Source organism: Salvia splendens, chromosome 20, assembly GCF_004379255.2.
Source record: "Salvia splendens isolate huo1 chromosome 20, SspV2, whole genome shotgun sequence".
NCBI lineage: Eukaryota > Viridiplantae > Streptophyta > Magnoliopsida > Lamiales > Lamiaceae > Salvia > Salvia splendens.
In genome coordinates, this window is record NC_056051.1 from 26,462,102 (window position 1) to 26,475,191 (window position 13,090).

The window sequence follows — 13,090 nt, forward strand, 5'->3', positions numbered from 1 at the left end:
TGATCACAATGATGATCCATCGCGAAGAACAACAACATTTCAAGAAACATGTATATATGCATCATTAAGAGATCAAGATTCAAAACTAAGTTACATCAGAAGCAATTGCAGTTCACATCATATATCCGAGGCAAAAAAAATCGATAAACATGGCAAATGCATTCTCTCAAACGAGTTTAACTAAGATTTATAAACGAGTCCTACACATGCGAAACGTTTCTTGACTAAGGGCGCGAGCTGACATAAAGTTCATGAGAATCATACGGCCGCCAACTGCAATAAATCCTAATCAGACGCTATATGTACCATTGTCACAATCAATCTACGACAAGTTTCTAAAAGCACGGAAAAATTCACCACATTAAGCCTCGCTAAGATAATGTGTACCCAGAGTCAACGAGAAGAGCTCACGAACTGGCTGATACTCGACCAACGAGATCTCCATCGCATATCCACTAACCGGCAGCTTCAAATCCCGCAAGAGAGTAAATGCCTCGGCCATACGCGCCTTTGGCACCTCCTGAGCCACCAGGCAGTGAGGAATCCACTTATCCGGCCGGTACTCCTCCCCGATTTCCACTCCCTCTTTCTTCATGGCATCACAAAGCTGCGAGTGGAACTGGAGGAGCGAAGCAGACGGGGTGGGGCCAAGAAACAGGACGTTGTTGTCGTTCGGGAGGCTTCCAATCGAAGAGAACGACAGAGGCAGAGGCTCCTGCTTCGAACCGATCAATCTCAGCACATTCTCTAACTTGGTAACATCAACAAAGTCACTCCAGAATAAGGTGAGGTGCGGCCTCGACTCGATCTCAATCAGCTGCGTGCTGATTTGGCGCCGAGCCAGCACGTTCCACGCCTTCAAGACCTGATTCTCCAGCGCGGGATCGAAGTAGAGCTCAACCGCATAGCTTTGCGACATTGTCTTAAAATATGCATAAAATGAGACAGAATCAATATAGTTTCAAAAACAGAACTAGAGAGCTAAACAAGTGAAGTGATTTAACACTAAATAAATCAACCATTCAGCAAAACAACACTGGGAAATGAAGCATAGGATCAAACTAAACAAACATAGACAAAGAATCAAGAAATATTCAACAACAATAGATAAACAACTGATTCAAAACTACATAAATTAACCAATCAACAGTAGAAAATGATTCAAAACTACATAGGTTAACCAATAAACAGTGGAAATTGAATCAAAACTACATAAATTAACTAACCAATAATTAAGATCTACAATTACAAGATAAAAAATTAAAGAAAGCACACAAACATCAAGACATGTGATTACCAAAATCAACTCAAAATTCAATAATTGGAGATGAATTACTGCCTAAAAAAACAATCTTTCACTGAAATAAGCGAAAATGGCACATACCCAATTGAGATAAAGATAGGTGAGGCAAGCAGAATGAGAGCTGATTCACACGAGTGAGCAGAGATAAAATAGGAGAGTGAAATTATGGAGAAAATAGGATGTGAAGAGTTGATGTTGAGAAGAGAGAGAGAGCATGTGATTAACAGTCTGTGAAGATGTTGAAGTTTTGCTTTTGATTGAGACTGGGAGGATAAAGACTTTACAAAGAAAGTGAATTTTTTTTGTGAAGTACTGATGAATACCCTAACCATTATTAATTCAACTTCTTTTTTATTTCTAAATTAAATAGAAATAGGAGTGTTAAATAATGAAATATTGTTAGATTTTGTTCGATTTGTAACTTTGAAATTCAAATATTATGATATGATATTTTAATTTTTTGTAATTGTCTTGTTTGTATACAAACAGTGATGTTCAAAATAATGTTATTTCAATCAAATAAGAAAATAAAATAAACAGAAAAATTTAAAAATACTTATTACTATAATGAAACAGAAGTCATGTTGAGCATCGTCAAAAGACCTAACTTGATATGCGGATAAGTCCAAAGTCTTTGTCCTAGCGGCAAAGAGCTTAGACATTATTGTATGAGGTGCCGAGTTCGGGCCCTCTTGACATCAGTTGTTATTTTCTCCTTTCTATAGAAGTTTATTTGTAATTTCTCATTAATATAGGAGTTTATTTATAAAATTTATTTGTAATTTCTCCTTAATATATGAGTTTATTTATTAAAAAAACTTGATGTGCGGACAACATAAATTTCCTCCTTTCTATATAAGTTATGTGCGGACAACCTTATGGTTGATAACTTGATATAGAGCCATGCATATTATATTAAATTAATCGTCAATTCCTTAATCCACAATTCTTATATTTGATATGTTCCTTGACTATTAAATATTATCTAAACATGGACATATTTATACTATGTTACAATTATGTTCCCTGACTGGAATATGAATTCGATTTGTTTTTTATGTACATTAAATAAGTGAGTAATGTACTTATATAACTTTACTAAGTTGGTACTACACTCTAACCCCATTGATCATTAAACCCTTGGAGATTAAATTAAACTTTTGTTCCCCTTGGGGTTTGGTAATCCATAGGGTTAGGGTATATAGTACCACCACATGCATTGAATTTCGATTTTTATGTATATTTAGGATTTCATACAGTAAATAATATACGAAAATTGGTCTTTAATGTAAATGCATCATACTAAATAATGTATTAAGTAAGGATTTAATGTTTAGTGGAAGTTGAATCCATACTGTTTGGGTTTAGCGATCCATGAGGCTAGGTTGTAGTAACCACTCACAAAATGAAATCATCACCAAGGGTAGGGAGTTTGAATCATTCCTCTAGGGGTTTAGCAATCTATAGAGCTGGGGTATAGTACCACCACATGCATTGAATTTCGTTTTTTATATGTATTTAGGATTTCATACTGTAAATAATGTAGGGAAATTGGCATTAATGTACATGCATCATACTAAATGATGTACCTATGGCAGGATTTAATGTTTAGTGGGATTTGAATCCATACCCTTTGGGTTTAGCAATCCATGGGGCAGTATCGTCTGCCCCACTGCGGGTCACACGGACGATGCAATGCGTTTTCCTTTTTTCGATATTTTTATCTATTTAAACCCCCATTTCTCTTCCATTTCTCACACCAATAAGTCTCTCACATCTCTCACTTCCCCACACACCAATATTTCACTCTCAATCTTTCTCACTAAAAAAATTAGACCCGGCGACGACTGGAGACCTCGGAGGGCATTACTCGGGCCTTGACTCTGGCATGCTTACTTCGGTGTAGCGGGGTCGAACAACGACATTAACGTCCTCAACTCATCCAACCTCTTCACCGAGCAATGCAATGGCAACGGCCCGTGATGTGGATAATACTGGTTTGTAAAACAAATCAATTTCGCACGCAAGTTCAATTTAATTACCCAAATATTATCACTAACTGCAAGAATACAGCTTCGTGTGTAGTATTTTAGGTGTCGATCCACAGGGAAGGGAATGATTATTAAAACTCAACGCTAAACAAAGCATAAAAAGGTTCGATTTTTGGTTTTGATGATTAATGACACTAAGTTAACAAACTAACTACGCAAGGATTTTAAACACGAGAAAAACAGGTCACTCCAAGTTGCTCCTTAGACTCGAATCATTCTACACATTTATCACACACAAATTTGGGATTAACTTATCAACCTAATCGCTTGCACTGAACATGTTTGCGACGTATAATTCACAGTCAGCTGAACACTTGTTCCATGAATTAATTTTCGAAGGCATTCAACTCCTGCGGAAGCGCGGGAATCTAACATCAACTACTATACGAGCTTACCTAATCCACTATCAAATTATCCTCTGAACAATTTTAATTTGATAGCATAACAATTGATTAATCCATCCATGTCTATGTTAAAGAGACAATAAACAAGGATTAGATATCTATCACAACAGATGCCTCTAAAGTAATAGAATTACGCATTAAACACAATCAATGATATCAAACGTGAGTTCAAAAGTGTAGAAGCATTCTAACGAGTCTAATTCACAACTTGGAGCAACAAATGAGCCTAGCCTTGATACATGATAAATTCAATGATTAAAACCGTAGAAGGCATGCTCTTTCGGAGTAGAATTGGATGGCGGAGTCGGATCGTCGGAGTGTCGGGTAGATTTTCCTCCTTCTCTTCTCTTCTTCCTTCTTCTCCCTTCTGTCTTCCCCCTCTCTGTAAATTCCTTTCTATTTTTATTTCCCCAGCAAAACTGCCGAGAAAACTGCTGAAATGCAGTTGAACCACCAAACGCCCGACCGGGCGAAATTAGAAGGGATAATCGCCCGACCGGGCGAAAGGCTTCTGGAGGTATCGTGGGGAAACGCCCGACCGGGCATTTTGTGTCGTCAATAATCGCCCGACCGGGCGAACTTTCTGGAATCCTCATGCGTAACGCCCGACCGGGCGAACTTAGAAGGACCAATCGCCCGACCGGGCGATATGCTTCTGCATGGCTTCGCGGGAGACGCCCGACCGGGCGTTTAGTTGAAATCAGAACGCCCGACCGGGCGAACTTTCTGGACTCCGCATGCACAAAATGGAAACGCCCGATCGGGCGTTTAGCAACATCAAAACGCCCGACCGGGCGAACTCTCTGGAATCTCAGCTATGCATTTCCGACGAACTTCCAGCTTCTAACACCCGAAACTACACTCAAAGCACGACTTGGTGAGTTATAATTAACATGAAATCCGGGGTAAAGAATAGGAAATAAGCTTCGCATCAAATACCCCCAAACTTAAGCTCTTGCTCGCCCCGAGCAAGGTACATTTTTTAGCACAAAAACTCAACGCAAGTCTACCCCGCAGAGAAATTTTCATCACAAAGAATCATGTAGGGACGTGAGTGACAAAATCTAAACCCCCAACATTTCCAATCGAGATTTCCCACTCTCAAGAACAATCACTCATCCCCCTAGAACGTCAAGTTAAGGTGCACTTCAAAATAAGTCCAAGCATGCGATCAAACAACTCAAACCATCATCATTGACTCATTAAGCAATACTAACCACATAGACTCACAGATTTCAAATCGAACCTCTTTAACTCTACCAAGTTCTTTACACAACATCCACAAGCATCAACGATAAGGTCCAAGGTCTTATTTCAAGGTTGTAATGGGGCTAGGGACGAGGTAGGATAAGTATGGATAGTGAGCTCAAAGGCTACACATTTGAGTGCCAAAATCTTCCCTCCTACAACATCCTTCCAAAGATCGAACAACACAAAATTACAACCAAACCCACACTCCCCCAAACTTGAGATCTATTCCAGACGAGATTACACAAACAAACATAGAAGCTCTATCTTTATTTCATCAACTTATTTTTTTTTTTTTTTTTTTTTTTTTTTTTGTAAAGACCTCGACTTTTGTGAATTTGGAGGTCGTCTTTTTCTTTTTCTTGTTTTTTTTTTTTTCTCTTAGAACTTCATTCTTTTCACCTTCTATCAAGTCTAGAAATGTCTACACTTTTGCAATACACCACCCAACACTCAACATTCAACCACCAAGCTCAAACTAGTATTTAGCACCCAAACAGTAGCAAGGTCTTTCGATGAGGCTAAAATTAGGCTTATTTCAGTGGCTAAGTGTTTGGCTAAGTGTTTACACAAATAATAGGAAATTAAGCTCAAAGTGGCTTCTAGGGGATCATGTGTAGGACTAGGCATGTGATCATTTGGCCATGGAGTTCATCCTAGTGCCTTGTCCTCCCATATCGTTAACACAAACGAACGCAAGCACTTCACTCGATAAAACAAATCAATCCAAAATAATTTCCACAAGTCATGCGATTTTCATACTCTCCTCAACTTAAGAAATCGGATGTAATCACAACATGCTTTTTCAAATAGATTCATGCACCCATTCCATTCATCCTAAGCTTCAAAGATGAAGTAAAATCAAGCAAGATTTCCCAACCAGAAAGCCGAAGATAAAGCATGCACCCGTCAACTACATAGATTCAAAACATCTTTATCACGCAAAACACCCAAAAAACATACATCACAAATCAATCATAACCCCCCCAAACTTGAATGCATCATTGTCCTCAATGCATGCAAAGAAGACAAATAAAGTAAAGGGAAAGGAAACTCCCCCAAACTTGGCATGACGTCCATAGTGCATTCGGGTGGGAGGGTGGGTGTAAAAATCCTTTGCAGGTGTGCTTCCTCCTAAGCTCCAATCCTAACTCCCAGTTGCTCCTACAAAAAAAAACAAAAACTACAAAAAGAACACTCAATTCAAAATAAATGTTGGAGGAAAGAATTGAGCAAACAAAACCTCCAACATATGAAACCAAAAGATAAAAGAAAGAAAAAAACTTGGGTTGCCTCCCAATCAGCGCCTTTGTTTATAGTCGTTGGCTCGACCTTCTTCATCTTTGGTCTACACTTTCGGATTCTCTAGTGTGACCACCTCTTCTGTCTCCGTGCCACTTTCAACTCCAACATAGGCCTTCAAGCGTTGGCCATTCACCTTCCAAATGCTACCATTCTTCTGATCCCGAACATCCACAGCACCATAGGGGTATACCTTGTGCACCACATAGGGACCCCACCATCTTGACTTGAGCTTGCCCGGAAACAGTCTAAGCCGAGAGTTGTACAAAAGGACCAGTTGTCCCTCATGGAATTGACGAGGCTTAATGGCTGCATCATGTACCCTCTTAGCACGCTCTTTGTAGAGATCAACGCTCTCATATGCATGAAGCCTAAACTCATCCATCTCATTCATATCGCACATCCTCTTCTCGGCTGCAGCATCATAATCCAAATTAAGCTTTTGCAAAGCCCAAAAAGCTTTATGCTCAAGCTCTACCGGCAAATGGCAAGCCTTCCCAAATACCAATTTGTATGGTGAAGTTCCAATCGGGGTCTTATACGCCGTTCGATAGGCCCACAAAGCATCATCTAGCTTTTGAGCCCAATCCTTCCGAGACGGCCTTACAACTTTCTCAAGCACCCGCTTTATCTCACGATTGGAGACTTCAACTTGACCACTTGTTTGGGGATGATAAGGGGTAGCAACCTTGTGTTGGACACCATACTTTCCTAGGAGGTTTTCAAACAATTTGTTGCAAAAATGAGTTCCTCCATCACTGATAATGGCTCGTGGTGTCCCAAAGCGGTTAAAGATGTGATTCTTGATAAATTTCAACACCACTTTGGCATCATTGGTTGCCGAGGCCACTGCCTCTACCCACTTAGATACGTAGTCGACAGCAACGAGAATGTATTGCTGCCCATTAGACTTGGGAAACGGTCCCATGAAGTCTATTCCCCAAACATCGAAAAGTTCTACCTCGTGAATATTATTCATCGGCATTTCATTCCTCCACGAGATATTGCCGGCTCTTTGGCAACTGTCACATCGTTCTACATAGGCTTTTGCATCCTTGAAGATCGATGGCCAAAAGAATCCGGACTGAAGCACTTTAAAAGCAGTTCGTCGTGCTCCAAAGTGGCCGCCATACAACGAATCATGGCATGCAGACAAAATCTGAAGGTGCTCATGCTCTCCAACGCACCTTCGAATCACTCCATCACTACAAATCCGGAAGAGAAACGGATCTTCCCAAACATATGTGCGGGTGTCACTCAAAAACTTCTTCTTTTGGTTAGATGACAACCCTTCTGGTATAATGCCCGTGACAAGGTAGTTTGCCAAATTGGCAAACCACGGCACATATGTTTCCCGAGCCTCCACTTGCAACACTTGCTCGTCGGGAAATTTCTCATTTATCCTTTTCTTTCTTTCATCTTCCGTCTCTTCCAATCCCTCTAATCTAGACAGATGATCGGCTACCAAATTCTCGGTCCCCTTTTTGTCTTTGATTTCCACATCAAACTCTTGTAGTAAAAGGATCCACCTCACCAACCGAGGCTTTGCATCTTTCTTGTTCATCAAGTACTTGATAGCCGAATGATCCGTAAACACTACCACCTTCGTGCCAAGTAAGTAAGCACGAAACTTCTCAAAAGCATACACTACTGCTAGCATTTCCTTCTCTGTCGTGGTGTAATTCAGTTGAGCTTCGTTGAGTACTTTGCTAGCATAGTAGACAGCGTGTAGAACCTTGTCTCTCCTTTGGCCTAGAACGGCCCCCACAGCATAGTCCGAAGCATCACACATCAGCTCAAACGGCTTTGACCAGTCGGGTGTGATAATAATAGGAGCTTCGACTAGCTTTTTCTTCAGCAATTCAAATGCCTCAAGGCATTTCCCATCAAAGACGAACTTGGCATCCTTTTCAAGCAAGTTGCAAAGTGGCTTTGCAATCTTTGAAAAATCCTTTATAAAACGTCGGTAGAATCCCGCGTGTCCAAGGAAACTACGGATGCCCTTCACATTCGTCGGGGGAGGTAACTTTGAGATCACATCAATCTTCGCCTTATCCATCTCCAACCCCAACTCTGACACCTTGTGTCCCAACACTATGCCTTCCTTGACCATGAACTGACACTTTTCCCAATTGAGCACGAGATTTGATTCTTCACATCTTTGTAGGACCCGTCTCAAGTTTTCTAAGCAAAAGTCAAATGAGGATCCAAAGACGGAGAAATCATCCATGAAGATCTCCATGATGTCTTCATTCATATCAGAAAAAATTGCCATCATGCAACGTTGGAATGTAGCCGGTGCATTACACAAACCAAAAGGCATCCGGCGGAAGGCATAAGTTCCAATAGGACATGTGAATGTCGTCTTTTCTTGATCTTCCGGGGCAATTGCAATCTGATTGTACCCCGAATATCCATCAAGAAAGCAATAATGGGAATAACCCGCAATCCTATCGAGCAACTGATCCAGAAATGGCAACGGGAAGTGATCTTTTCTCGTCGCCGTATTCAACTTTCTATAATCCATGCAAACTCTCCATGAGTTCACCAATCGAGTTGCCAAAACCTCATTCTTCTCATTGACGGTCACGGTTATTCCCCCTTTCTTTGGTACACATTGTACCGGGCTAACCCACTCACTATCGGAAATGGGATAGATCATCCCATATTTCAGCAATTTCTTCACTTCTTTTTCAACCACTTCCTGCATAAGTGGGTTCAACCTCCTTTGTCTCTCTCTTACCGGCTTAGCTCCATCTTCCATCAAGATTTTATGCATGCATATTGCGGGGCTAATTCCTTTGATGTCGGCAATGGACCAACCTAGAGCTTTCTTGTGTGACTTCAGTAGCTCTATCAACTTCAACTCCTCTTCATCATTCAACATCGCCGATATCACAACCGGTAAAGATTCATCCTCACCAAGGAATGCGTATTTCAGATTTGTCGGGAGTGGCTTCAATTCTAGCTTTGGTGGTACTTCAATTGAGGGCTGCACATCCGCCACGAAAGTATCCACCACACATTCATTCTCTAGACTTGGTTGATCAATTTGAGCATCCTCACTTTCATCAAAATCAAAATCAACTTTAATTGTCGAACCAAAGTCTCTTTCCAAGCTCCCCTTATCATAAACGCTTCCTTCTATACTTGCCGAGCAACGCATCTTGTCAAAGATACACTTGTCGAGGACATCAACTCTAAAGCACGCTTTTGCATCACTAGGATGCTTCATCGCTTTCTCCACATTAATGGTCACTTGCTCACCATTAATTCTAAACGTGACAGAGTTGTCTTTAGCTCCTAACAACACATCTCCCGTGGCAAGAAACGGTCTACCAAACAGAATAGGTACCTCTTTGTCCTCGAGCATATCCAATACTATGAAATCAACGGGGATGACGAACTTGTCTACCTTGACCAAGACATCCTCTACTATTCCAGTGGGCTTCACAATGGAATGATCAGCCAGTTGTAGAGCAATGTCGATGGGCTCCATTCTGTTCTCCAGTCCAATGGCACGTGCTGTTTTCAATGCCATCAGTGAGATCCCCGATCCTTGATCCAATAGACATTTGGTAAAAATTGTGTTGCCTATCTCACAAGGAATCACACAACTTCCCGGATCCCTCTTCTTCATGGGCATCATTCCCGAAATCAATTGTGAGCAATTCATGCTCAATGCCACTATTCCCTCGTCTTGAAGTTTCTCCTTGTTTGCCATCATGTCCTTAAAGAACTTGGAGAACTTGGGGAAATTAGTGAAGAGGTCCACCAACGATACATCCACATTCACTTTTCGAATCACGTTCATCATCCACTCGAAGCTTTTCTCCTTTGGAGCTCTGTTCTTCCTCTTCGGTGGATATGGTGGAGGAGGAATGTGATCAGGGAAGTTGAACTTGCTTTTCGGGTCTAATGCCGGACTTGTCATCAGCTGTCCATTTGATCCCATCTCTACTTTCTGCTTTCCCTTCTTTTCTGCCAAAAACTTCTCACTTAACTCGGCTTCTACACCATTTTCCTTGCTGCCGGATGCAGCCTGTTCTTGACCATGTTGGGCACCCTGCACCAACGCGGGACTTCCCTTACATGCCTCGTCCGCCCCTGCGTGCGAGGAATGCAAGCCTAACATCTCATCCGCCCCTGCGTGTGAGATGCCGGAAGTACCTTGGCCGTCCATTGATGGTGTCGAATCCAACTCACGACCACTTCTCAAGACCACTGCCTTACACTGTTCATTGCCTCTCGGATTAGGTACGGTATTGCTCGGGATGGTGTTAGGAATCCTCGTGTGTGATGCCGTGGCAAGCTGCCCTATCTGCGTCTCAAGATTCCTCATTGTCGCATCCATCTGCCCAAACTTTTCCACCGTCCTTTCCTTGAAATTTTCGTTCTCCTTTTGACTCTTAGTCATGAAAGAGAGAATCTGCCCCAACTGATCCTCGACGGTTGGCTTCTTCTCATAACCCAGCGGTTGAGTGTTGTTCCTCCATTGATTTCCCGAGTTGTTGCTAGGACCAGCCTGATTCCATCCCGTTTGTTGAGGTCTCCAATTTTGCTGATTGTTGAATTGGTTGCCTTGATTGAACCCTTGGCGATTGTTGCCAATATAGTTCACATCTTCCACAGGTGGTCCTTGAAGACTTGGGCACTGATCAGTATGATGCCCGCCTTGGCACAACCCACATCTCATCACCGTCACAGCTTGGGGTTGAGGAGTCAGTTGAAGAGATTTAACTGCCTTTGTCATCGACGACATTTGAGTGCTAATGTCCGCCAGTTGAGCTTCAATTGCAGATACTCTCTCTGCATCCTTTGTAGCACCGAATGTGTCTCCTCCTTTCTCCGCTGCTCTCCTTGGGTTGTGCCAGTTCCGTTGATTGTTAGCCAACCTTTGGAATAAGGCTCTCACCTCCTCATGCGTTAAGTCATCCAGGTTTCCATTAGAGCCTGCAGTAACTAGTCCCGTGCCTTCATTATTGAGTCCCTTGTAGAATTTCAAAAGGTCATGCCCCGGAGCTAGTCCGTGACTTGGGCATTTCCTTATCAATTCCGTGAATCTCTTCCATGCTTCCGCGAAGGACTCGTCATACTTTTGTCGGAAAGAGGTGATCTCCTCTCTCAACTTCTCAATCTTCATAGGAGAATTGTATTCCAAGAGGAACAACGTCTTCAACTCTTGGAACGTTGCTATGTTGTAGCCCGGGATAGAGTCATACCAAGCTCTTGCTTTCTCCCTCAGAGAAAATGGGAATAAGACCCTCTTGATTAGATTGTGTTCCACATTCGGGGGTCTGTGAGAGTTCGTCAACTCGTAGAAGGCATTGAGGTGGCTCACCGGGTCCTCATCATCCCGTCCATGGAAAAGATTCCCCCCATTCACCAAACTAATATAGTGAGGTGGAATGTTGATGTTGTTGTTCGCATAAGCAAACTCTCCGGGGTACTCAATTCCCGATCTCAGTGTATCGCCAAACCTCACAACAGGTGGTGGTATCTCATTGTTATCTGCCATCTCACTTTCTGATTCTGAATCTCTTTCTGTACTCGGCTCGCTGAACAAGTTGCCTCTGATTGGACTCGGATAGTCCGGGAAGATTTCAGTAGGCGATCCTCTAACTCTTCTTCTTTGATAACAGAGCAACCCAAACGGTGGTGTACCCTGTGATCGCGTGTGCATTCACTTTTTTTATTTTTATTTTTTTTATTTTTACCTACACAACAGAAAATACACCAAGCACAAGCACAATATAATTCCTATTACCGAAAGCGAGACCTCTCGACAACTTCGGGGTAAGTACTATAAAAAGTGTGTGCTAGAGTGCGAACAAAACTACCTAAAACTAAACTAAGAGTTAGCTAAATATTACCTAAAATAATACACTCCTTCGTCTTCAAGTCCGGACGTGGTAGATGGCTATCACACCGTAGAACACGAACAATGTACCTATAAAACTCAAAAAGTAAAATCAAACAAAATAAAAACAAACAAAAACTATAAGCTAAATAATCGATTGCCTTCCCCGGCAACGGCGCCAAAACTTGATGTGGATAATACTGGTTTGTAAAACAAATCAATTTCGCACGCAAGTTCAATTTAATTACCCAAATATTATCACTAACTGCAAGAATACAGCTTCGTGTGTAGTATTTTAGGTGTCGATCCACAGGGAAGGGAATGATTATTAAAACTCAACGCTAAACAAAGCATAAAAAGGTTCGATTTTGGTTTTGATGATTAATGACACTAAGTTAACAAACTAACTACGCAAGGATTTTAAACACGAGAAAAACAGGTCACTCCAAGTTGCTCCTTAGACTCGAATCATTCTACACATTTATCACACACAAATTTGGGATTAACTTATCAACCTAATCGCTTGCACTGAACATGTTTGCGACGTATAATTCACAGTCAGCTGAACACTTGTTCCATGAATTAATTTTCGAAGGCATTCAACTCCTGCGGAAGCGCGGGAATCTAACATCAACTACTATACGAGCTTACCTAATCCACTATCAAATTATCCTCTGAACAATTTTAATTTGATAGCATAACAATTGATTAATCCATCCATGTCTATGTTAAAGAGACAATAAACAAGGATTAGATATCTATCACAACAGATGCCTCTAAAGTAATAGAATTACGCATTAAACACAATCAATGATATCAAACGTGAGTTCAAAAGTGTAGAAGCATTCTAACGAGTCTAATTCACAACTTGGAGCAACAAATGAGCCTAGCCTTGATACATGATAAATTCAATGATTAAAAC

At 41.4% G+C, this 13,090-nt stretch overlaps 2 protein-coding genes and 1 non-coding gene across 3 annotated transcripts; 1 reads left to right on the plus strand and 2 right to left on the minus strand.

The window, feature by feature from the left end:
- Positions 1-138: 138 nt before the first annotated feature.
- LOC121780629 lies at positions 139-1,574 on the minus strand. The gene is made up of 2 exons (XM_042178243.1): positions 1,385-1,574; positions 139-922 (listed from the first exon to the last, which is right to left on the minus strand). The coding sequence occupies exon 2, from the start codon at positions 917-919 to the stop codon at positions 362-364; it is 558 nt and encodes a 185-aa protein (XP_042034177.1). The 5' UTR covers positions 920-922; positions 1,385-1,574; the 3' UTR covers positions 139-361.
- Positions 1,575-6,261: 4,687 nt separating this feature from the next.
- Positions 6,262-11,826, minus strand: LOC121781760. The gene is made up of 2 exons (XM_042179450.1): positions 10,479-11,826; positions 6,262-10,289 (listed from the first exon to the last, which is right to left on the minus strand). The coding sequence occupies exons 1-2, from the start codon at positions 11,824-11,826 to the stop codon at positions 6,355-6,357; spliced, it is 5,283 nt and encodes a 1,760-aa protein (XP_042035384.1). The 3' UTR covers positions 6,262-6,354.
- LOC121783124 lies at positions 11,333-11,439 on the plus strand. The gene has a single exon (XR_006046539.1). It is a non-coding gene; the product is annotated as a small nucleolar RNA R71 (small nucleolar RNA).
- Positions 11,827-13,090: the final 1,264 nt, after the last annotated feature.

Coding starts and splice junctions, on each gene's coding strand:
- LOC121780629 (XM_042178243.1), bottom strand. CDS start 919: ATGTCGCAAAGCTATGCGGTTGAGCTCTACTTCGATCCCGCGCTGGAG.
- LOC121781760 (XM_042179450.1), bottom strand. CDS start 11,826: ATGGCAGATAACAATGAGATACCACCACCTGTTGTGAGGTTTGGCGAT. Junction 10,290..10,478: donor ACCATCAATGGACGGCCAAG/GTACTTCCGGCA, acceptor AGTTTTTGGCAG/AAAAGAAGGGAAAGCAGAAA.